At 35.5% G+C, this 27,176-nt stretch overlaps 1 protein-coding gene across 10 annotated transcripts in view; it reads right to left on the reverse strand.

Moving 5' to 3' along the window:
- The window catches only part of ITSN1 (intersectin 1), a 322,258-nt gene that overhangs the window by 187,278 nt on the left and 107,804 nt on the right, over positions 1-27,176 (reverse strand). For all 10 annotated transcript variants that reach the window (XR_012474001.1, XM_074214064.1, XM_074214063.1 and 7 more), the window contains 5 exons: positions 18,186-18,448; positions 15,482-15,631; positions 14,785-14,925; positions 855-942; positions 594-733 (listed from right to left, as the gene is read on the reverse strand). Coding sequence is in view for 9 of the 10 variants with exons in the window: in XM_074214064.1 (XP_074070165.1) it covers positions 594-733; positions 855-942; positions 14,785-14,925; positions 15,482-15,631; positions 18,186-18,448 (782 nt within the window). In the remaining variant the exon portion in view is untranslated. The remainder of the gene's footprint in view (positions 1-593; positions 734-854; positions 943-14,784; positions 14,926-15,481; positions 15,632-18,185; positions 18,449-27,176) is intronic.

Raw genomic sequence — 27,176 nt, forward strand, 5'->3', positions numbered from 1 at the left:
CAACAAAGCAAAGACCTACACTTAGAAATCATCATGAAGTTATGAAGTTAGTAGAAAAAAATGTTGGTAAAGAAGTGAAAACAAATTCACTTTATAATGGCATTTTAAAAACCAAACTGGAAGAATGCAAGTACTACCTGAGAAGTAAACAAGATAATGGGCACTAAGACCTCTATCAGAATCAAATTTAGTAACTGGATCATAACACCTGAGACTACTCAATCACTCCTGATTTAAAATGCAAGGGAATCTTCAAATTTCTCTTCTCTCCACACTTCTTTTTCAACTTGTTCTCTTATTCCTCATTTCCAACTTTCCCTCCCTCTGTGCACTATCTCTATCTCTCTGTCTCTGTCTCTCTCTCTCTCTCTCTCTCTCTCTGACACCATCTCTATTTCTCCCCCTTGTCTTGTCTTTTCCTCTACATTCTCTCCAATAGGAAAGAAAAATGATATTTGTACTTCTCCCTCCTCTAAAAACTTTTAAGGATTTTGCAAAAGTTGACAAATCAGGTTGATTTTACTGCCCAGGATTAAAAGTCAAAGGGATTATCAGATAAATCAGAAAAAGGGAGAGCACACAAAAAAAATTACCTTTAGTTGATTATTGAAAATATCAATCTCCTGGAGCTTTGATCTAGTTTCTTTCTCAACTTCATCCAACTGGTCTCTCAGCTGTTGACGGGCAATCTCTTTTGCTTCTAAGGCTCTTTTAAGTGTAAGAAGTGAATCTCCTGTTTAAAAAATAAATGAACAGCTAAGAAATTGTATCAGTAAAACAAAAAAATTCTTAATATCTTTTTTTGATGTCTCAAAAAATGCTAGCCAATAAATTAATGAAAACAAAACACCTACTGTGCAAACTGTTTTGTTGAACTTGTTTTAATTGGTCATTGAGTAACTGTTTTTCAGGAATCAACCTTCCAAGCATTTGCTGAGATTCCTAGAAAAAAAAAATAATGGGATAAGAAAAATTGACCATATCCTCATATCAATTACCAGGCAAGGGAGAAGATAGTTTTCACTTTCTTAGAGTTTATCCTCATTCAGATATGAAATATAACCCAAGTATTTCCTTGAGGTTGACCCTTATTGTTGAAACTGAATTCATTTTGAGTCAGAATGATTCCTTATTTCTTTCAAAGGAAACTCTAGTTTTTCAATAGTTTTTAAACTGGAATATGGTTGACATAGTTGTGGCTTCTCTGAAGCTGCACTTATTAATTCCTGCTTTAATGGAAGTTAATACTTTAAACTACCATCAAGTGACAATCAAAATAAAGCTGAATTAATAATTTTAGGAACTCAGCAGGTTAGAATGTGTACACTGATGTATATAGCACTTTTTGTAATTTGGCTCAATAACTGAAGTAAAGTAATATTTGTATTTAATCAGACTATAAGTCTTTCAATGTTCTGTAGTTAGAAAATGAATCTAAGAATGTTTTATTTATCAACTTGAATGTTTAGTGGTCAAAACATACAATGCTATTTTAACAAATGTTTTGACATAAACACAAAAACATACAATTTAAATTCTAGCCAACATTGGTTAAGTGCCTGTGTGGACTAGGGAAAATTAATTGTAACTTTTTGGCAATCTGATATATTAATATGTTTAAAACTCTAGCTTGTGCTATAAGTATGTACTATGGTTTCCACATGATAGAGAAGCAAGACAAAAGTTGAAGGTAATTGAGAGGTATTGTTTTCTGTACCATTATAAAAAGTTTCATATTTAATCAATTTTTATTCCCACAATATGGAGAGTAAAATTTCTTTCTATCTTTCCTGCCTCTAAATTAGGAGCTCTTAAGCATAAATTTCAGAAAGTTTGAGAAACTGTATAGAAAAATACATTTATTTCAATATAATTGTTTTCCTTTACAATCCTGTGAATTTAATTTAATTATATGAGAAGGGATCCCTAGAATTAACCAGGCAGCTCAAGGGATTTATGACACAAAAAGGAGCAAGAACCTCTAACTCTCCTGAAATTAAGTCTTTAAAGTAAAGTTAAAAGGGGCGGCTAGGTGGCACAGTGAATAGAGCACCAGCCTTGGAGTCAGGAGTACCTGGGTTCAAATCCGACCTCAGACACTTAATAATTACCTAGCTGTGTGACCTTGGGCAAGCCACTTAACCTCATTGCCTTGAAAAAGGTCTAAAAAAATAAAAATAAAAAAATAAAGTTAAAGTAAAGATGGTCTTTCCTTATAGCCTGTAACCAAGACACATTTTGAATTTTTTCTTATTAAAGAACAGTAATATTTTATTGAGGTTCAGGCAAGTGCATGAATACCATGCATCCTGGGGTTAAGTAAGTTTGCTTTGTAAATGAAATACTGTGTGTCAGATTGGTAGGCAAATATGCCCAGATCAATTGTGAGATGTAGGATAGTGTCAATTTTTAAATAATATGCCTGTATGTACAATTGACATTTGCCAAGAGAGAGTCACTAATGGGAAATTAAAGTACAGTCATCACCCATTTCCCAATTATGTGTTCAGCAGCAATTAAGGGGAAAACTAACAATGGAGGTACCTATGAGGCAGCTAGGTGATGCAATGGATAGAGCACTGGACCTGGAGTCAGGAGGACCAGAGTTCAAATCCAGCCTCAGACACGTAATTGCTTAGCTATATGACCTTAGGAAAAGTCACTTGACCTCATTGCCTTAAATAAAATTTTTTTAAAAACCAATGGAAGGGGGGGAGGCTAGGTGGCATGGTGGATAGAGCACTGGCCTTGGAGTCAGGAGTACCTGAGTTCAAATCCAGCCTCAGTCACTTAATAATTACCTAGCTGTGTGGCCTTGGGAAAGCCGCTTAACCCCATTGCCTTGCAAAAAAACTAAAAAAAAAAAAAAATGGAAGGGAAAGGAGGTGGGAGTAGAGCCAGGATGGCGACAAGAGAGGATCCTGTCTTAGGTGCTTTCTCATAAAACTTATAAACTAAGGACTCTAACTAAATTTTCGAGAGACAGAACCCACAGAGGGACCCAGTGACACAGTTCTCCTATGCAAGATAACCTGGAAAAGAGAAGAAAGGCTCTGCTCCCCGGGGTTGGAGGGGCGGCCCACCAGAGGGAAAGAGCTTCAGCCTCCAGGAAGCAGCCCCAGGGCGTTGGGAGCTGCACAGCAGCCGGAGAGTCTCCTGAGCTACACCCAGGGGAACACCAGGCACAAATTGGGGGAATAGCAGGGGACCTCTGCCAGAGCAAGCACATGAAGTCCAGCCCTCAGGGCACACAGAGAGCAGCATGGCCAGCACAGCCCAGATCCAGGAAACAGAAGCAGGCCAAGCCGGTAAGCAGGAGCCCCCAGGGCATGAGCCCATTGAGCTGAGGGAGGGGAGTGAAGAGAGAGACTACAGAGCTCTGTCCTCTGCCCCTGGAACAGGACTCTGGGGCTCTGACCACATTCAGATCCTGATTGCAGTCTAGGCCCCCCCACAGAACAGCAGGGCCCCCTCCACCTCAGCCCTGTTGCAGAGGGGGGGCGCATATGGTTATTCACAGACCAGGAGGGAGGACAGAAACACACTGAGACCCTTGTGGAAGTGTCCCAAAAGCTCAGGAAGCACCCCCAAAAACAGGCTCAGGCTGGGAAAATGAGCAAGCAGAGAAACAAGAGGAACACCACTGAGAAATATTTTGCATATGAGCGCAAGACTCCACAAGAAAAATAGAAAACAAAAAAGACTTTGAAAATCAAATGAGGGAATTAGGAAAAAAACTGGGAAAAGAAATGAGAGATGCAGGAAAAACATGAAAAGGAAGTCAGCAGCTTAGTCAAGGAAATCCAAAAAAATACTGAAGAAAATAGCATGCTAAAAACCAGCTTAGGTCAAATGGATAAAACAGTTCAAAAAGTTATTGAGGAGAAAAATGCTTTAAAAAGCAGAATTGGCCAGATGGAAAGAGAGATAAGAAAGCTCTCTGAGGCAAACAAATCCTTCAGACAAAGAATAGAACTCAGGGAGAATAGAACTCAGGGAGATTGCTGAATTTATGAGAAATCAGGACTCAATACTTCAAAACCAAAAGAATGAAAAATTAGAAGAAAATGTGAAACATCTCACTGAAAAAACAAAGGATATGGAAAACAGATTTAGGAAAGATAATTTAAAAATTATTGGAATACCTGAAAGTCATGATCAGGACAAGAACCTTGACATCATTTTCAAAGACTTACTACAGGAAAATTGCCCTGATATCCCAGAAGCAGAGGGCAAAATAGAAATGGAGAGAATCCACCAATCCCCCCGAATAAGATATCCCAAAAAAGGAACCCCAGGAATATTATAGCCAAGTTCCAGAACTCCCAAGTCAAAGAGAAAATATTACAAGCAGCCAGAAGGACACAATTCAAATACCATGGAGCTGCAATCAGTATCTCACAGGACTTAGCAGCAACTACATTAAAAGCTCATAGGTCTTGGAATATAATATTCTGGAAGGCAAAAGAGCTTAGAATGCACTGAGAATCAACTACCCAGAAAAACTGAGTGTCCTCTTCCAGGGAAAAAGATGGACTTTCAATGAACCAGGGGAATTTCAAATGTTCCTGTGTTGATCTTCAAATACAGGACTCAAGTGAAGCATAGAGATTGGAGGAGAAGGGGAAAATATGAGGGACTTAATGATGAACTGCATGTATTCCTGCATAGAAAAATGACACTGATAATACTCATATGAACCTTCTCAATTAACAGAGCAGATAGAGGGAGCTTTTATAGATGAAGCACAGGAGAAAGCTGAATTTGAAGATAAAATATGGTGTAAAAATGGAGTCAATAGAAAAAAGGGAAATGGAATGGGCGAAAGAAAAAGGAGAGGGGGAATAGGCCAAAATATTTCATATAATAAGTTTTTTCTTTATTACAATGAGCTATTGCAATGATATGGAAGGGGGAAGGCAAGGGGGAATGAGAGAATCTTTGCTCTCATCAGAGGTGGTTCAGAGAGGAAACAGCATATATACTCAATGGGGTATAGACATCTAGAGTAAGAAGGTGGGGCAGGGGGAAGGGGTGGGGATGTGAATGAAGGAGGAGAGGATGGACCATGGGGGGAGAGTGGTCAGATATAATGCATTTTCTTTTTTACTTCTTGCAAGGAGCTGAGATTGGATGGCCTGTCCAGGACCATAGGGCCAGGTGGATGCTGGGCCTAAGGGGTGGTATGTAGGCTCAGGGCCTCTTGGCCCCAGGGCCAGGGATCTGTCTGCTGCGCCACTCAGCGACCCTACAGCAGAGTCAGAGTGAAAGGAGAGAGAAAATATAGTACATGGTAGTGGAGAAATAAGAAAGGAGGGAGATGTGATCAGCAATGGCAAAGGTGTAAAATTTGGAAGTAACTTTTGTGATGGACTGATCATAAAAAGAATGTGATCCACTTGCAACAGAGTTGGTGGTGTTGAAACACAGAATGAAGCACATTTTTTTTTATTATTATTTGGGGGGGGTGCAGGGAAAATGGGTCTGGATGACCTGCCTGGGGCCACATAGCAGGGTGATCATTGGGTGTCTGAGGCCAGATTCAGACTCGGGTGCTCCTGGCTCAAGGGCCAGTGCTCTTTCCACCACCCAGCCACCCCTACTATTATTACTATTTTATTTTAAGTCTTTTTTTTCTTTTTTGGGGGGCAATGGGATTGGGGTGGCTTGCATGTCACACAGCCGGGTGATTGTTGAGTGTATGGGGCCGGATATGGGCTTGGGTGTTCCTGGCTCCAGGGCTGGTGCTCTATCCACTGTGCCACCTGGCCATACCTATAATTATTACTATTTTTTTAATTTTAATTTTTTTCTCTCCCCTTTACTTTATTGCTCAAGTGAGTCTATATTTTTTGGGGGGAGGGGGTATTTTGTTTACTCTTAAACAAGAATATTTTATTAATGTATAAAAATAGTACAAAATGAGAATAAATAGATATTAAATAGAAAAAAGAAATCATTGGTAAAAAAAAAAACCAATGGATGTACCTCAGAAATAATAATCATTGTAGACATGAAAAGAACTTTTAGAAGCACAATTTCATTTTATTACTATAAATGTGGGAAATACCCTGTGAGGTAAAACATATGAGGTGGGCAACAGAAAATTTTCAGGACTATTCAATAGATGAAGAAATCAATAGATAAGGAAATTAAGGCTAAAGAAGATTGATGTGCATGAGCTACCTAGTATCAGAGGCAGGATTTGAACTCAATTTTCTTCTGGAGATCTGAAATAATCACCTCTGAATAAAACTATTTTATTTTTATATGCAATTCCCACATGAAATAAAGGTACTTAATGAGACTCATATTCAGATTTTTTTAAATTATGAAAGTTATCCAGTTGCTGGAAATATCAAAACACAAAGAATATAGATCTTCAAAAAAATCATGTGATTTCTTGGTATTTCAACAGCTAATTTTAGAGTTATTTAGCCATAAAGACAATTGAAATTAATTTGACAGAAGTTGCACCAAGTGTATACTACAATTAATATAGTCAAATAACTTGCAAAAAAAATACTAATGTGTGAAAGTGTGCATCTCTCTGTCTGAGGGAAGAACAATGCTACTTTCTTGTATTTTAAAGTAAACCCAGGGTGGAGTCAGGATGGTAAAGTAAGAGGAAGCAATACACACCAAGGATCCAAATATCTCCTTCATAAAAATCTAGAAAAGGCACCAACCAGATGAATTCCAGAATAAAGAAAAAGTCAGTGAGACAGTTATGTAGGCCAAGGCAGATTAGAATGTTAAGTGTTGAACATTTCATTGCTCAAGAAATGGGAAAATAAGGAAGAGACTTGGGCACCAGAACAGAAAATACAGGGGCCAAAACATTACCCAGGGGATCCCTCAACTAATGGAAGGTAGAGGGAGGGATGCCATCTAGTAGCTCTGTCAGTCACTTATTCTGAGTTAAAGCTCCAGAACAAGTGTGGGCTCCAGCTATATATGGATCAAGGATTAAGTTCTAGGACCAAACTGTAGCTGTATGGTTCTCAGCCTTGGAGCAGAGCAGGAGAAATAACCAGAGCAACAGTCCTAAACCAAAGGGCAACCTGTAATTCAGCCATAAACTGAAATGAAGAGCTTCCTCAAAAGGGGAGTCCAGCTAAGTCCAAGTGGCTGAGTACAACAGCAGTCTACTCAAATTCCCAACAAAGAACAAGCCAACAAACTCAAACCTGGGTCAAGAACTAGAAGAGCATAGACAGAACTGTTCCTTGGATTATGTGGGGCTGATAAAAGTTTACAACAGGTCCTCAGGGAGAACCAGAGTCAAGAAGTAGACTATAAGAGTGTGGAAAGGGAAACAAAAATCAACCAGGAGAAAATGAAAGCATTTTTTGGACATAAGTCCAATAAGAATTCCCGAGAAAACTAAAGAAGCATTAACAAAGGAGAAAAATTATTTTAAAAAATCAAAGAGTTGTAAAAGGAAAAATAAAGTAAGAGGATAGAAAAAGAATAACTTAGAAAAAGATCAAAACCTCACTGAAGAAATCAACTCATTGAAAATTAGAATTAGCTGACTCCATAAGACATCAGGAAATAATAAAAGATGAAAAAATATCAAAACAACCAAGCTGGAAAATTATATAAAGGAGGGAAAAAAATTAAGACTCATTGGGACTCCCCAAGAGGCATGACAAGAACAAAAAAGTCCTATTACAAGAAATCATAAAAGAAAAATGCCCAGATAATCAAGGAGAAAAATAGAAACTGAAAAAAAAATCTACAGATCACTTTCTGAAAGAAACCCTAACATTGCCAAAATCCAGAACTCCTAAGGCAAGGCAAAATAATTTTAAGCCACCAGAAAAAAAGATTGCAATAGTACATTAGTCAGGATCACATAAAAGTTATCAGGCAACACTATGAAAAAGCACTTAGAATGTGACATTGCAAAAGTCAAACATCTAAGCTTATAACCAAGAATAACTACACATAAAAACTGAGTAAAATCTTACAGGGGAAGAAATGGATCGTAAACAAAATAGATGACTTCCAAGCATTTCTGATGAAAAGAACCAAAACTGAATAGAAATTCTGACTTACAGAAAAACGAAGACAAATGTAAAAATCAACACTGCAAGAAATAAGGGAGTAAAACAAGGATAAACGGTTTAAACCCTAAATACTCATAAAAAGGGAATCAAATGAAACACAAGCCCTGTTTTGATTATGTCAAAAGAACAATAGAAATAGTGGGGGAGAGATATTACTGGGAGAAATGGGGAAAAAGAGAGGAAGAATGGGGAAAATAATCATGGATAAATAGGGTGTACACAAATAGAAGTCTATTATAACAAAGGGACAGTAGCAGGGAGTGGGTCACATGTGAACCCTTACTCTTATTTGACCTGTTTAAAGGAGAATAAGCACACATATGAGAGTACAGAAATATATCTTACCCAACAGGTAAACAATAGGCAAAAAGGATAAAAGAAAGGGGAGAAATAAGAGGGAGCTTAGATTATTAGTTTTACTTCTGACCAATCATTCCATTAATCTAATAAACTAATAAACAGTGACAGAAAAAATATATACATCATTCATAATGTGAATGTTAATGGGATGATCTTACCTGTTAAAAAAAGGGGAAAGATATCAGAATGGAATAAAAAATGGAAAGCAACAATATGCTTTAGTGTCTACTATGTGCATCTAATTTGATCCTCATAACAAAGTTAAAGAGCAAGAGAAAAAGCTATTATATTTCAGCTTTAGAGTAGCAATCATGATTTCAGACAAAGTAATAGCAAAAATAGATGAAATATGAAAACTAACACCCAGCTAAAATGTACTATTATAAAAGAAATATCAATAATTTATGTCCACCAAATGGCATAGCATTTAAATTCTTAAAAAGTAAAAATGAAGTAAGTTACAGGAAGAAACAGTAAAACTATAATAGTTTTTAAAGACATCAATTTATTCTTTGTAAAAGAAAAAAAATGAGACCAGATTAGCATTTAGAAAACTTAGATAGAATAGAATAGTTAGACAGAACTCTGTAGAAACTTGAATGAAATTAGAAAAGAACATATATTTCTCTGCTGAACATGTTTCAGGTCATATAATGAAGAAAACTATATATCTTTTGCTATCCATAAAGTAAAAAAAACTAAATCCTAAAAAATAAATGGGTAAAAAAATAAAGCATAGAAATGATCAATTGTGTTGAAGATAACGACGAGAATGAGAGCATATCAAAATTTATGATATGCAGTCAATTTATATCTCAGTAAGAGAAAGAGCACATTAACAAATTAGGAATGCAACTAAAAATAATAACTAGAAAACTAACCCCCCCACCATTAAATTCCAAACAATAAATCCAAAATGTAGGGGAAAATAAACTTAAAAGCAAAAAAAAATTCAATTAATTTATAAAATAAGCTAATTTGATTTTCAAATAGGAAAGAAGAAAACAAATAATCAGCATCAAAATTGAGAAAGGTGAATTCACATCTTAAGAATATGAAATGAAAACAATGTTAGAAGCTATTTCACCCAACTGTATGCCAACAGAATTAACAATCTAAATGAAATGGATAAATATTTGCAAAAATATAAATTGCCCAGGTTAATAGAAAAGGAAATAGAAACATTAATTCTATGTTAGAAAAGGAAAATGAACAAGTCATAAATGAACTCCCCAAGTAAACCACATCAGGAAGGATCTGAATGAGTTCTACCAAACATTTTATGTGTGTGTGTACATATGTGTTTGCATGTTTAGTTCCAATACTACAAAAATTATTTTCAAAACCAAGTAAAGGGCCCTATAAAATCCTTTCTGTGACACAAATACCTAAACCAGAGAGTCAAAATAGAGAAAGAAAACTATAGACCAAAGAGTACTGATGCAAACATGTTAAATAAAATGTTAGAAAAAATATAAATTATATACCACAAAGATCACAAAAGTCTCCATTTCTATCAGGTGTGCAGGACTGGTTCAATATTAACAAAATTATAAACATAATTAACTATATCAATAACAAGAAGGATCATATATCACACTTCAATAAATGAAGAAAAACTTGTGACAAAAAAAATTATTTCTGTTAAAAATACTACAAAACATAGGAATGCACAGATTCTTCCTTAAAATGGTAAGTAATAGCTATTTAATTATAAGAGAATCATCAGCAATGGAACTGTACTAGAAACCTTTCCAATAAGATCAAGGTTAATGTAAGAATGTCCACTATCACCATTACTATTCAATATAGTACTAGAAATGCTGGATATGGTAATAAGATAAGAAATTGAAGGAACAAGAATGGTCAAGTAGGAAACAAAACTATCACTTTTTGTAGATGATGTTACAAAGAACACTTAAGGAAGCAATTAGAAAACTAATTGAGGAGTAGCTAGGTGGCACAGTAGATAAAGCACTCCTGGAGTTAAGAGTTAGGAGGATCTGAGTTCAAATCCTGACTCAGACACTTAATTTTCTAGCTGTGTGACCTCAGGCAAGTTATTAACCCCACTGCCTTAAATAAATAAATTTTTTTAAAAAATTAATTGAAACTATTAACTTCAGCAATGTTGCAAGATAGAAAATAAAATTCATCTGGAGGAATAAAAAGTCAAGAATATCACAAGACTTAATAAAAAAAGTGAGAAGGATAGAGGTCTAGCAATATGAGCTCAAACAGATTTCTATAAAACTATAATCATCAAAATAATCTGGTACTAGAAAAGAAATAGAGTTGATTGATGGAAAACATATTTTAAAAAAACAGAAGCATAAAAAAACCCATTGCTTGATAAATCCAAAAACTATAGAGAAAACAAGAAAGCAATCTGGCAGAAATTAGTTATAGACCTACATTCATACTGCACACCAAATAAGCTTTAAATGGGCATATTATTTAAGCAGCAAATGTAACAACAAAAACGAAACAGAGCAGTGTGGCACAAACTACCTTTCAGATCTAGACATAAGGGAAGAATTAATGATCAACAAGAGACAGAATGGTTCACAGCTGATAAAATGGGCAATTTTAAATAAATAAAATTTTAAAAGGTTTATGTTCTACTATTGTTCTATAAGAAATCATGAGGGATGGGACTTCAGAATAGGCTGAAAAGACTTGCATGAACTGATGCTGAGTGAAGTGAACATGACCAGGAGAACATTATGCACACTAACAGCAACACTGGGTGATGATCAACTATACTGAACCTATTCATTTCAGCAGTACAATAATCAAATACAATTCTAAAAGACTTCTGAAAATACCATGCATATCCAGAGAAAGAACTATGGAGTTTAGATGAAAACCAAATCTTACTATCTTCAATTTTTAAAAGCTGTCTCATGTATTATGTCGTTTTTTTTTCCCTCTCATTTTTTTTTCCTTCTGTTTGGATTTAATTCTTCTTTCACAGCATGATTAATGTGGATATGTTTATCTCATTAATATGGATATAGGTTATACATGTGGAGCCTGTGTTAAATTGCCTTCTGGGAGGGAGGAGGGAGGGAGAAAAATGTAAAACTCAAAGCCTTACCAAAAAATGACTGCTGAAAACTACTGTTGGGTGTAATTGGAAAAATAAAATATTTAAATATTTAAATATTTATTTAAATTTAAAATATTTAAAATTTTAAAATTTTTAATTTTTAAAAAAGATGTTGTTCTAACAAATATGGTAAAAATTATAAGAGAAGAAAGAAACTGGGGGGAAATCTTTGCAGCAACTTTCTCTGATAAGGGTCTAATTTCTAGGCTATAAAGGAACTCAGTTAAATTTAGAAGAATAAAGGCCATTCCCAATTAATAAATGGTCAAAAGCCAAAGGAGGAAATCCTAGCTATCAATAACCATATGGAAAATATTCCATATTTAAACTAGAAATAACTAGAAAAATGCAAATTAAAACAACTGTGATACCAGCCCATACTCATCAGAATGACAAGGATGACAAAACAGGGAAATGACAAATGTTTGAGGTGCTATGGGAAAACAGGTACTTTAATGCATTGTTGGTGTAATGTGAACTGATTTAGACAGCCTGGAAAGCAATTCAGAAATATGTTAAAAATTGTTAAACTGTGCATACCCTTTGATCAAGCAATACTGCTGCAAAAGTCCAAGGAAATCAAAGAAGAAAAGGACCCATATAGAGGCAAAAATATTCATACCAGCTCTTTGAGATGATAAAGAGTTTAAAACTTGTGTCATGGCATATGAAGGTGATGAAATATTATTGTGCTGCAAATAATGAAGAGGATGATTTGGAAAAAATCTAGGAAGATTTGTATGAACTGATGTGGAAAGTGAAGTGAGCAGAATCAGGAAAACAATTTATATAATAATAACATGAGAAAGATAAACAACTTTGAAAGACTTAGTAACTCGTAGTTATCGCAAATCCAGAACTATGATGAAACATGAAATCCTGTTGGAGAGGTGATGAATTAAAAGTGCAGATTAATGCTTTTATTTTTCGGATCTACCTAATCTGAAAAGGGTTTTTCTTAACTATACATATATGTATCAGGTTTTGTTTTTCTTGACTTCTCATTGGGTTCAAGAGGAAGTAAACAGGAGGAAAATAATTCAGAACCACAAATAAAGTGAATACTTTTCTCCATAAACTCTTTTCTCCACATGTTCAATAAATAAAAATTAAATTTGGTTTATCTTGAATTAAGAGTTTCATTCAAATTAGGATGGTACTGAAAAAGTTTCTGTTCAGACATATCTAAACCTTCTGCTTGTTCTGTTGTGGGTGGTATATATTCCTAAGAATGAAAAAAGAAAATATTATGTTCTTAGCAGAAATGATTGTAAAAATCTAATTCTATTTTCCTGAAGACTGATTTGGGACTAAAATGATAGAACGATCATGCTTTAAAAAACTATGCATTTTTTCAGATCTCCTTTTTAAACTCTGCCATAAAATGACTGGCAAAAAGAAACTCTTTAAACCTTTAAATACTTTTATTTTTCTAAAAATCTTTCAGGAAATGTATTATTATTATTATTAGTGATGCTATCTTCCACAAATTCTTATAACTAAGCCACAGTATTTATAAAGAATAGGCTTAGAATCATTTTACAGATACTGGACACCAAATGATAATTATAGGGCTTGTTCACAATAAATACTGGTTGTTCTGATTCTCAGTCTGGTGATACCAAACATGAGAACACTTAAAATTAAAAAGTTTCAAACTGCCCTTTAAAATAAAGGTATGGGGCAGCTAGGTGGTGCAGTGGATAGAGCACAGGCCCTGAAGTCAGGAGGATCTGAGTTCAAATCTGACCTCAGACACTTAACAATTACCTACCTGTGTGAGCTTGGGCAAGTCACTTCACCCCATCGCCTTAAATAAATAAAATTAAAATCTAAAATAAAGGTATGGATATATAAAACTCATTTATGAATTTACTCATAAACCCTAACGAGCAATGATTTATTGAAACATCATGACAATATACCTATTTATCCAAAGAAAACTTTTCAATTTAAGAAGCCCTTTTTTCTAAGTTAAAGGACAGGAGATAAAGTCAGCCAGAATATTTTAGCTAGTTTTTTGGTTGGTTTTGGTTTTTTGCAAGGCAATGGGGTGAAGTGACTTGCCCAAGGTCACAAAGCTAGGTAATTATTAAAAGTCCAAGGTGTAGTTAGTGAATTCTTGTTCTGAATTTCCAAGTGCTACGGAAAGGTCTTTAAAGTTCATTTTTTTCAAGCTTAAAGACAACATTACTACTATCCTAGATACTTCATCTCTTTGCACGTTCAGCTATTTAGTCATTGACTCAACAACAGAAGCAAAGGAGATTATCTAGATCTGTTAAAAACAAAAGTAAAATGCTTGCAAAGTAGGAATAATCTATACAGTGACAGGTTAAGGTGTATAGCACATTGGTCATGCCCCCAAAAGAGTATGTCATTCTGAGAAAGGATAACTTCAAAGACAGAAAACCTGAAATATATTTATGTGATTGCCTTGCTATTTAAACATGAGACTGATGTGAACCCTTAATCCTAGGAATGAGGAAAGGTTTAGGGAGTGGCAAAATAGCACTAAAACCTTTCCTCATTCCAGTGATTTGGCAGGAAGAATGGAAGAGAATATTTCTGGTCCTCTTCTACTAGTGGAATCTAAACTAATTAGGTAATGTCAGAATACAGAACCATTATAATGGTGAGGTACTATCAGTGTAAACAATACCAGAAGATACCATACTTTATGCCCATATCTAAAGGGAGCAAGGTTATGATTGTCCTACAGTACACTGAAGTATTATGTAGGAGATAGATCCATTATTTCATTTGGCTGTCCTACCCAAATTTCAATTAGGATTATAATAACAATAAATAAAAGAGCTGACATTTAAAACTTTAAGATTTAAAAGTAGTTTACATATATTATTACATTTGAGTTGATCATTTGATTATTACCTATATATCCAAAACACAGGATATTATGTGATCAATGACCTAGATTATAACTACAAGCTGAGAAAATGTTATATATTCATCTATACTACCAAATTATAAGTTTGATAAAAATCAATCAACTAGCCACCAGGCATTTATTGATTTAGCCTATATTCCAGGCTACAAACAACTGCAGGCCGTAAAGATGAAAAGTAAGGCATCAGCTATATGAATTTGATGTCTGCTGGATCACAATACTTACTCCCCATAACTAGTTCTGAAAAATAAAGTATTCAATGACCAGATGGGGCCAGATGTTCAATGAAAGTCATGAAATTCAGTTTCTAAGTGGGCATATTTCCTCACCTGTAATTGTTGCTGCAGGTGGGTGATTTCTGCAATTCTAAGTTCTCTGGATTTGTTTGTGCTTTCAATTTCTTGCCTTTGCATGGCTAATCGACACCTGATATCTTGAAGTTTTCCTTCTAGTTGATGTTTTTTATCATTCTTCAGCAGAAGACATAGAAAAAAAAGAATTTTAATAATAAGGCACTTCAGATTTCTAGAACTTTAATGATTTTAACATTTTTGAAACAAAAATATTAAAATATAATGATTCTGGAAAACACATAAAAAGCATTAACTAAGTTACAGTTAGCTTTCCCACTCCAAACAAAAGTGATCTGGTTAAGGTTCCCCATGTGTGGCCTTCATGGCTCTGTACAAATTGTCCCACATCCTTAGAAGGCTCTCCATTACACCTTTTGAAATTTGCAGCTTTCTTCAAAATCAGCAAACAACACCTGCTTCAAAAAGTACTTTCCATTTTATCCAGTTTTTATTGTGGTCCTTTAAAATCACTTTGTATTTATTTCATATATATATTCTATATTTGTACATATATAGAATGTATATGAACACATCTTTCAGCAGAATATAATTAGTGCTAAGTCAATAAATATTTTATGATTAAAGTGGCACTTGATTTACGCATGCAAATTCTGCTACACTTTTAGGGCTACAGCTCAGAACAATTACCAAAGCATGTTCAAATTTCACTTACAAGAGCTTCTAATTCAAATTCCAAAGTCTTTTTCTTTGCCTTCAGAACAACTATGTCTTCCTGCTCTTTGTTTCTTTGATTCAATAATTCTTGCCGCCGATTTCGTTCCCACTCAAGTTGTCGTTGTCTTTCAAGTTCTCTTTTTGCAGCCTATATTTAAAAAAAAAAAGGAGGGAGAGACAGAGAAACAAAAAGCCAAACAGAAAGAGAGTGGGGGGGGGGGGGATCGAAGAGAGGAAAAGAATGGGGTAAAGGGAGAAAGACAGAGAAAGGAGGGGAATTAAATGGAAAGGTAGGGGGAAAAGGAGAAAAGAGGGAATGGGGAAAACAGAGGAAGAGGAAACAAGGTAGGGAAAGAGAGAAAAAGATTTGTTTTGTTTCCTGTGATGTTACTGCATTATAGAAACACCGTTTTCAGAGATAGAGTCATTTGGGGCCAAGTTTCAAATCTGACTAAAATATTATACACAAATTTTGTGAAAATGTAGAAGAAGCAAAGGGGGGGAAGCATTTCTTTTTTGAATATTGAATATACATTATTTTTTCACTGTAAAGAAATGAAATATATAAAATATTAAATAAACCTATATTGTAGACAATAGAGATTATGGACAAACATATTCTGCTTAGGTCTTTCATAAATTTTATATATTTGATACTGAGCAAAGAAAGAACAACTTTGATAACATTTTTCTTCCTGATATACTTGACAATAAGGAAAATCTGTGTTGTAGTACAAGTTTTAGTTTCTGGTGGTCTTAAAAAAACTAAATTTATTACAAGTTTGAAAGATTTGTGAATTCCTTAATAAAAACTATTCTTGGGGTGGCTAGGTGGCGAAGTGGATAGAGCACCGGCCCTGGAGTCAGGAGTACCTGAGTTCAAATCCGGCCTCAGACACTTAATTAAGCTGTGTAGCCTTGGGCAAACCACTTGATCCCATTGCCTTGCAAAAACCTAAACAAAAAAACCCACTCTATTCTTAGCTGAAATTATACCTTCTCTCCAGATTTTCAAGACTATTGATATTAGTTCAGATAACAGCATCACATGCTGAGTGAGATGAACAGAACCAGAAAAACACTGTACACCCTAACAGCAATATGGGGGCGATGATCAACCTTGGTGGACTCGCTCATTCCGTCAGTGAAACAATTAGGGACAATTTGGGGCTGTCTGCAATGGAGAATACCATCTGTATCCAGAGAAACAATTGTGGAGTTTGAACAAAGACCAAGGACTATTAGCTTAAATTTAGGGGGGAAAAAACTGATATCTTATTGTCTGATCTTGCTATCTCTTATACTTTATGTTTCTTCCTTAAGGATATGATTTCTTTCTCATCATATTCAATTTGGATCAATGTATACTGTGGAAACTATGTAAATACTGGCAAACCGCCTTCTGTGTGGGGTGGGGGGAGGGAAATAAGATTGGGGGGAAAATTGTAAAACTCAAAATAAATAAAACCTTTAAAAATTTTTTAAAAAGATAACAGCATCACAGATTTAGAGCTACAAGGAACATCTAGTCCAACCTCTTCATTTGGTGGGAAAGGAAAATGAGTCACAGAGGCGGCTAGGTGGTGCAGTGGATAGAGCACTGGCCCTGGAGTCAGGAATACCTGAGTTCAAATCCGGCCTCAGACACTTAATAATTACCTAGCTGTGTGGCCTTGGGCAAGCCACTTAACCCCATTGCCTTGCAAAAACTTAAAAAAAAAAGAGTCACAGAGAAATTAATGATGGAGATAAGTAGTAAAACCCTCTCTCATTCAAAATCCAGCAATTCTTTCCACAGTGTGAGTCTATATGAAATTATCCTATGTTCATGCTCAGGACCTGAAAGCTATGATCCACCATTCATTGTGTATGTATGAATCTACACATGTAAAATATAACATATGTAAATCCACACAATTATCTGCTGAACTATGATTTCAACACTGCAAATTCTACTTCCACTTACACATTTTAAGTCTTGCTACATCCATCTTTTATGTGCTGTTAATTCGAATATATTAATTACCTAATGACCAACCCTGGCAAGAAATTAACTTATAGTTAAGTTGTTGCTCTGTTTAGAAAAGGGCAAAGACACTATCAGTGTGTGTGTGTGTGTATGATAAAAAAGTTACATGTGTAACTAAGCATTTGTAAAATGAGTCAGAAAAATAAACAGCCAACTATTCCAATATTTTTACCAAGAATATCTCAAGTAAGATCACGAAGAATGACAAAATAATTTATCCTCAAAGTTAAATTATTTAAATTAAGTCACAAAGGTAGTAAATAAGTATAAATAAGTCCTTTGCTGCTTCTCCTGTTGTAGAGATGATTCTAATGTCACAAGTGCTATATCTGGGAAGAACAAGCTCTGGTAGCTCTATCCAACCTAACTATTCATGAACCAATTTAAACTATGTTCAGAGAGGCTGACCACTGGAAAACTGTAATGAATTCTTTGTGGTTATGACAGAAAACCACCACAATAAGTGAATGAATTAATTTATTCTCAAAATATTGAAAAATTGTGAGAAGGAAAAAAACTTGGCTTTGTGACTCCAGAAACTGGGACCAAGAATGTAGTAAAAGTTATTTGATATTTTTTTATATATGAAATAGACTTTAATATGACTATAAATTTCATTTTTTTTTTCTACACAGGCCAAGCAAAACTGATAGGCAACTCAACAGCCACTTACCTCACGTCTTTCAATTTCTTTCCTTCTCTCTTCTTCCCTCTGACGTTCCAATTCCCGTTGCTTTTCCAATTGTTTTTCCAGCTCTACCTGCCTTTTTCGCTCTTGTTCTTGACGTTCTCGTTCTTTCCTTTCCTGCTCAGCTCGTTCAAGCTGTGCCAGGCGCTCTTGCTCTTTACGTTGCTGTTCTAATAGAGCCTGTCTTCTCTTTTCAAGTTCGAGATTGCCGCGCTCAAAGTTTTCACGTTTTTTATCTTCAAATGTCACTTTAAATTTAAAAAATTAGTTTTGAAAATATAATTTTTAATTTAGCACACTGCTTTAAAGAAAGAAAACTTCACTAAACTGATGCTATGAAATAAACATCCAAACTATAAAACAGTAGGTCCTGATTAATAGAAGTAACTAATGACATTGCAGCTGAAGTTACTTCAGATATTTTGAGGTTTTACAATTAATTCAAAATTTGACAGGCACCTAAGACTCTTTAATACGCTCACATAAGAACTAAAAAGAGTTACTAAGGAATATTTTTGAGACTTCTAGGTGGAACAAGTATTGGATTTGAAGTTGCTTCAGACATTACTTGCGTAATCTTAGACAAGTCATGGACACCTAGGTAGTGTAGTGGCTAGAGCTCCAAGCTTTCAATCAGAAAGATCTGAGTTCAAATCTGTCCTCAGGCACTGATTTGTGACTCTTGAGCATTTGTAAAATGAGCTAGAGAAGCAAAAAAGCAAACTACTCCTGTATTTTTGCCAAAAAAAAATTTCAAGTAGAGTCAAAAAGAGTCAGACATTACTGAAATGACTGAAGAACAAGCAAAGTCAAAGTAATTTGAGTCCCAGCCTCACTTTTCCTTTTCATAAATAAGGATAGTTAATAGCATCAGCTTCCCAGGGCCATTGTGAGGATTAAATGAGAGAATATATGAAATATATGATAGCTATTATTATTATTTTCTGATTTAATCTACTTTCATGGATGGAAAAACATGAGGGGACCTGAAAGGTTAAATGATTCATAGTAAACCACAAAGGTTGTAAAAAGAATATCTGAATCTTGGTTCTCTGACTCTCGAGATTCTCCTAACCTCTATGACACCCTATCTCAATTCACTAAACAATTTTTTACATTTCCCTGATGAATTTGCTATCCTCCTCACCAGTGGCTGTTCCTACTATTTTCATCTGTTCTCAAGGTTCTAACACAACACTATTCTCCCCTATATGTAAAGTACCTAGCTTGATGATTAATAAAAGCTTGTTCCATCACACCCCTTCTTCCACTACCCACAAAGCAGAGGAATTTATTTCATACTTCACCAAAAAAAAAAAAAAAAACCCATGGGTCATTTGAAAAGAGTTCTTTTCTCCTCACTTTTTTATCTTACATAACTCAGACATCTTCTTCCACAATCTTTTCCATCACCCTTATCTCATATAAAGAGTTGTCTCTTCTCCTTGCCAAAGCAGAGCCCTCAAAATACACCCTCCCTGGGGTGGCTAGGTGGCGCAGTGGATAAAGCACCAGCCCTGGAGTCAGGAGTACCTGGGTTCAAATCCGGTCTTAGACACTTAATAATTGCCTAGCTGTGTGGCCTTGGGCAAGCCACTTAACCCCATTTGCCTTGCAAAAACCTTAAAAAAAAATAAACCCTCCCTTTTTCTAATTCCCCTCCCTTTTTCACCATTAGACTGACCTCATGTTTATTAATCTTCAGTCTCTCCCTATCAGTTCCCTGATGACTATAACCACACCATTCTCTCTCCCATTCTTAAGAAACCTTCACTTGATCTGATCATCCCTGATATCATATTGTATCTAAACTCTGTTAAAACTGTGTAAACATGGGTTTCCCCCAAGGCTCTATGCTCAGTCACTTCTTCTTCTCCCTTGGTCATCTCATCAGCTCCCAAGGGCTCAGTTATCATTCCTATACACATGATTCCCAGGAGCTATCTCAAACTAGCTGTGTCTGGAAGATACTTCAAATTCAAACCTTCCCTTCTTCCTAACTTTCCTACTACTGTCAAGGGCACCAGTCACATAGTTTGCAATTTTGGCATCACCTTTGAATCCATTCACTTTCCTCCCACATGCTGTACATGTATATCATTTCCTATCTACCTCACTCGCTCTCCACTAACATAGCCATAACTCAAGTTGAGTCCCTTTATCAATTCTATGAGATCATCACAATAATCTTCTAATTGTTCTCCCTACCTCAATTCTCTTCTCACTACAACCTATCCTTGACTCAGCTGACAAAGTGATTTTCCTAAAGCACAGATCTGATTCTATCACCTCTGTATTGAGTGATTTTCAGTGTTTCCCTTCCATCTCACATATGTTTGGCTTTTGAAGACTTTTATTAGCTATCCTTTTCTTACCCTTCCAATATTCTTATACTTTCTTTTCAATATATCCCATGATTAAGCTACATTGACCTACTTGTTATTCTTCATACATGCCCCTTGATTTCTTAATGCCCTGCCTTTCTTTGACTTCCATGCCTAAAATGTTCTCCCTCCCTCACTTCCTCCTCTTATCTTCCTGGTCTTCTTCAAGACTCAAGTTAAAATCTACCTTCAACAAAAAGACTTTCCCAAGCTCCCCTTATCCCCTCCCCCCATCCCAATAGGGCCTTCTCCTTTAAATTATCTTCTATTTATGCTGTATATATCCTGTATGAATATAGATAGTTTCATGTGTCATCTATATTAATGTGTGAAATCCTTGAGAGTATGAGCTGTGTTTTTGTCTTTCTTTTTATCCACACTATTTAGCACATGGTAGCTAGAGCAGTGGCTTAGGAGTCAGGAGGACAGGAGTTAAAATTGAGCCTCAGGCACTTATTAGTTGTGTGACCCTGGGCAAGTCACTTAATCCTGATTGCCTCACATCCAGGGCCATCTCCAGTCATCCTGACTCAAATCTGGCCACTGCACAAAGAGGGCTCTGAAGGAGAAAGTAAAACCTAGTGCTGACTTAGCACAGCACCACCTTTACTCAAATCCAATTCATCTGCTCCTCATGGCATCACCTCCCTGATGTCATGGTCTTCTTCAAGAATGGACAACAAGGAGCAGCTAAGTGATGCAGTGGATAGAGCACCAGCCCTGGAGTCAGGAGGACCCGAGTTCAAATCCGGCCTCAGACACTTAATTACCTAGCTGTGTGGCCTTGGGCAAGCCACTTAACCCCACTGCCTTGCAAAACAACCTAAGAATGGACAACAAACAGAGGCAGCTAGGTGGCACAGTAGATAGAACACCAGCCCTAGAGTCAGGAGTACCTAAGTTCAAATCCAGCCTTAGGCATTTAATAATTGCCTAGCCGTGTGACCTTGGGCAAGTCACTTAACCCCATTGCCTTAAATAAATAAAAACTTAAAAAAACTATATTGCTGTATTCATTGGTAAGAATCACTTAAGAAACTCAGAAATTTGAAATACTACAAAAATTCCAAGTATAAGTGTTGAGTTTGATAGAAAAAAAAATTTTCAGTTAAGTTCTTTAATTCTTAACTTTTTTAAAAACTAGTTTGACATGTGATTTCATCAATGTAGGAAACTCATCAGGATAAAACCTTCAGTAATGTAGATTAATAATTTGTCTTTAAACAATGATCATAGGGGCAGCTAAGTGGCATAGTGGATAAAGCACAGGCCCTGGAGTCAGGAGTAACTGGGTTCAAATCTGGTCTCAGACACTTAATAATAACCTAGCTGTATGGCCTTGGGCAAGCCACTTAAACCCCATTTGCCTTGCAAAAACCTAAAAAAAAAATGATCTTAAGGACTTGTCTGCAGATAATGAGATAATAGGTGACTCAATTTGGATCAATGTACAACATGGAAACAAAATAAAGACTGACAGATTGCTTTGGGAGAAAAAATGTAAAATTCAAAACTCAAATAAAATCTTTAAAAAAAGAGATGTTAGGTGATCTGTCCAAGGTCATAACTAAATTACATGTCAGAGGCAAGACTAGAAGCAAGACCTTCCTGATTTCTAAGCTGGGCCTCTACTCACTATGCCACATTGCATCATATCTGAATGTATTACCATGCAGAAATTAAAACTGCAAGTAGTTATATTTTATAGACAGCATTCAATAGATTAATATTTAATAGAGGGTACCAAGATTTACAGTTATTCTAAATGTGAATTCCACTGGAAGAAGAAAGTAATCACATTGATATTACATATTATGGCACTAGAGGACAAAAGGAAATTGCAGATAAATGGAAGGAAGGCTCACAGGTTCTCCTTAAAGAAGCAAATAAAAGTTGGCAGATCTTGCATCCAAAAGCAATAAACATCATTTCAAGTAACCTTTGGCCATTTCATCTTGCATTACATTAACCATAAAACTACTCTGAAGATGACTGCAACTTGAGCATAAACATCTGCTGCAAAGAATAGGAAGGTAAAGAAATTCTATGAAGAATTTGACAAGCAAGATCCTTCAAAACAAGCTGATGTATGCTTTGTTATTAAGCAAAATAAATCCAAAGGAGGACACAAGGAAGGATGGGAAAAAAAATATAAGAAAATATGGCTTATGTTTAAGAAATAGAATAGACAGGGGCAGCTAGGTGTCACAGTGGATAGAGCACCTGCCCTGGAGTCAGGAGTTCAAATCTGGCCTCAGACACTTAGTAATTACCTAGCTGCTGTGTGGCCTTGGGCAAGCTACTTAACCCTATTGACTTGCAAGAAAACCTTAAAAAAAAAAAGAAATAGAATAGATCAAAAGTCATAGACAGTAAGTATAGCAAGGCTTTACCTCTACAATATCATGGATACTCTCTCCAGCCATGGGTTGAAACAATCTGGGCAAGGTACACACTGAACATTAACAAACAAGGAACTGTACAGAAGTTGGATCACAAAGAGGGGTTTAAAAATTAAAGCTAAGAACTTTTGACTGGGTACTAAATGAGGGCAGGGAAACAAAAGTAGATTATATCAAATTTAAACCACTGATGCCTAGTATCTACCTTGCCACCTTCTTCTTTAAAGAGTGAACAGGGGCGGTTAGGTGGTGTAGTGGATAAAGCACCGGCCTTGGATTCAGGAAGTACCTGGGTTCAAATCCGGTCTCAGACACTTAATAATTACCTAGCTGTGTGGCCTTGGGCAAGCCACTTAACCCCGTTTGCCTTGAAAAAAAAAAAGCTTAAAGAGTGAACAGGGAAAATAAGGGAAGGAAAAGTATAATAAAACAATACAATGGATGGAAATACAGAATTATCATATTTGTGTCACTGAGATTAATTCATCCAAAAATGTAAAATAGCAGAAATGATTAGAAAGCAGAATCCAACAATATGCTATCAAAAAACACTTGAAACAAAGTTTTAAAGATGCTAGTAAAATTATTATGCTTCAACTGGAATAAAAAAAAATGTAGGGGTAGCAATCATATCAGACAATGCAACATAAAAAAAATTAAATGAAATAGAAAGGGAAACTTTTGCTGATATGTACTTCAGACAATGATTTAATATTAATACTAAATGAACCAAATGTATAGCATCTAAATATTTTAAGGAAAAGTTAAAGGAATTTCAGGAAGTGATACAATCAAACTATAATTGTAGGGAGAACTTAAAACAAGGCAAAGTTAATCAAAAAATGGGCAAAGAAAAAGTTAAGAATCTTCTTTTAGAAAAGTTAGATATGATAGAACTCTGGATAATACTGAATAGGAATATAAAACAACATACATATTGAAAGCATACATAAGGAAAAAATAAAAGTGCATACCTATGCAAGATACCTTTATTAATAATTTAACATGTGTAGGGGATAAAAACCTCAAACACAACTATGGAAAAAGCAGAAAAATTAAACATTATTTTACAGACCACAATGCAATAAAAAATTAAGGGCCACTGAATGGAGTTATTGAAGAAAAGGATTAATAGTTAATTAGAAAACATTACTTCAACCGAAAGAATGTGTGGGTCAAAGAAAAAAGTATAGATTAATAAATAATTTCATGAACACAATTTCATGCAATAACTACAATGAGAAAAACTATAAAAAAATTTTACATATGCAACAAAAGCAATCCTTAAAGGAAAATTTTATTATCTCTTAAACATTTTCATCAATAAAAAACTAAAAAAGCAGATCAATAAATTGGCATTCAATGAAAAAAAAGAGAAAAACAACAAAATTTAAAAACCCAGATTAAATACCAAAATAGAAATTGCAAAAATCAAAGATATAAACACAAATGAAAGAAAAAAAGAAAACCAACTCCAACCCTAAACATATCATGTTAATAAATAAAACTTAAGAATTTTTTTAAAAAAATAATAAGGGGGCAGCTAGGTGGCACGGTGGATAGAGCACCAGCCCTGGAGTCAGGAGTACCTGAGTTCAAATCTAGCCTCAGACACTTAATAATTACCTAGCTGTGTGGCCTTGAGCAAGCCACTTAACCCCATTTGCCTTGCAAAAATCTAAAAAAAAATGAATAAATAAATAAAATATGGTAGTTAAAATTTTAGCTAACAAGATTTTTTGAAAAGAGACTGAACTCCTAAAGGCATGAGAGACCCCATTCCTGACATCAAATGCCTAGGGATGTTGAAAACCTACCTGAAATCATTCTTCAATGATTAACAAATTCCCACCAGATCATAGCTTCCTCATATTATTCTGAATGGGTTTGGAACTCATTCATTCTCATTTTTCACTATCTTATGCCTACCTTTTTAACACATTCCCAAAGCTAAAGCAGCCTATCCTTTCCACTGTATGTTTCTGGAATATCAGTTCCATAGATAACAAATTTGGTTGCATTTTATACATTTTCTTTCCCATTCCTTATATCTTCTAGTTCTCACAAAGACCTGACCTAGCTCCCTCCTGATGGCACAGCTTCCCTGGACCTTTTCCAGCAATGTTTTCAATCAATCTATTGAACTCACTGGTCAATGGGGCAGGGGGGAGTTGAGAAACTCATTGCTTTGTCTCAGTCATTTTGAGACTCTCCCTTCCATCACTCAATAACCTTCCCTCTGGTAACTTGTGGGCTTATTTATGGCCCCCTAGGATTCATCTTTTCTTTATTCAATAAGATCAGTACCTCACTGACAATCTATCTTCTCTGCCCTCATACTAGGGGACTTCAACATATATACTGATACTCAAAATTTCTAACCTCCTAGCTCTCAAGTTATTTCCCAAGACTTAGCTATAGACAAAGATGGTACTACTATAACTTTGCCATTACCCATGAAGAATCACTTCCATATTCAAGAAATGAGAAATTCTCATATCATATCACTTTCTACTGTCATTCCATCTCTCCCTCCACTTTATCTCACTATGTTATTTGCAAATCTTCATAGTGATCTTTAATCCTTTGATTCCTTAGTTTTTTCACACCCATACTGGGGTGATTCTTTCATTCCTCTCTTCTTCATATTGACTCCTTGGTGAACTAGTTATAGATCTTGTGGTCTTCTTTCCTTGAATACTCACTTATCTTGTTGCCCATCTACCCCTACCAAGCCAAAACTTTTGAATACTCATATCATTTACCCCTTTGATTCTTACTCACATGCTGCTGAACAAAGCTAGCAAATATCACATAAGTTGTACTAACTGGGTCCTGTACAAATCTGTGTTGCACAATCGCAACTGGACCCTCACTGCAAGAAGGCAATCATTTTATACCTCCATAATCAATTCTCTATCCCTTTCATCATGTCATATTTTATTTCTAACCTTTTTTTATCCATAAACATCCCATGCTTCCCCCTTCCCTCCCCACTCAGCTGAGAGCCTTGCCTAATAACTGTGGCCTTCTGCCAAGAACACTCTTGTATCCCTGCCTTCTCATCTCATATCACTCAGCTGCCTACTGTCACTATCTCCCCTCCATCCCTTTCCCACATGAAGAAGTGGCCTTCCACTCATTGTGAAGGTTGACCTATCTCCCAGAACAGGAATCCCATTACTTCTTGCCTACAAACATGCCCATTTCTCCCCAATTCTGAAGAAAAACCTCATTTGATCTATCTAGTTTTCATAGTCTAATCCCCACATCTAGGTAAAGACAAGGATGGAGCCAGAATATGGAAGACTTTGAATACTAAGATAAGACAAGCATTTCATTTTATAGACAACTTCTAATAGGTGCTTATCTTCTTAATTTGCAAATTTGTATATGATATGCAAATAGCAGACAGATCTGGTTCTATTAACCCAATTTTTATTATAAGCTTCTTCATGGCAAGAACATCAAATTCTTTGTCCTTGAATGTTCCTACTGCCTATCATGAATTAGGCATTATATAATTACAATATAATAATAAACATTAATCGAATAAATTTCTTTTATGTGTTGTCTCATTCTAAACTCTCTCCAGATTCCATTTCCTTCTCTGTACCTGCCATAATGCTATCTATAAAATGTTCATTTTGGGAACAAACTATCTCATTTGTGAGGCAGTAACATCATTTTTGAAAGGATACCAAGTCAGATTCTGCTTCATTCTCACCTTAAATCATCTGGGATCCCTTCCTCCTTCACTTAGCCTGCCAAAACTGGTTCCACGTAGTTATCTTTTCCCTCTTTACCTCCTTCCCCCACTATTTTCCAATAACCCTATGGCATGTTGGCTTCCCTCATTAAAATTAACTTTAATGAGAGAAGGAACTGCCTTTTTTTTTTTTGGCTTCTACTGGTATCCCTAAGAGCTTAGCATAACACCTAAACAAAGAAGAGCTTAATGCTTGCTGATTTGACTTGACTACATACAGCACTTGCAATAATAGCAACTAACTTCAGTTTTATTATTAATCCTATTGTAACCCCAGATTTTCAACCTAAGTCAGACTATAAGTAGATTAGTATATTAATAGTATATTAATACCCCAAAATAGCCAATGTTTCATCTCTCCTCCTTTTCCTTCATATTCCAAAATTTCATGACTATCCTGAATTAAAAGAAAATAGTTTCC

The sequence above is a fragment of the Macrotis lagotis genome, chromosome 1 (assembly GCF_037893015.1).
Source record: "Macrotis lagotis isolate mMagLag1 chromosome 1, bilby.v1.9.chrom.fasta, whole genome shotgun sequence".
Lineage (NCBI taxonomy): Eukaryota > Metazoa > Chordata > Mammalia > Peramelemorphia > Peramelidae > Macrotis > Macrotis lagotis.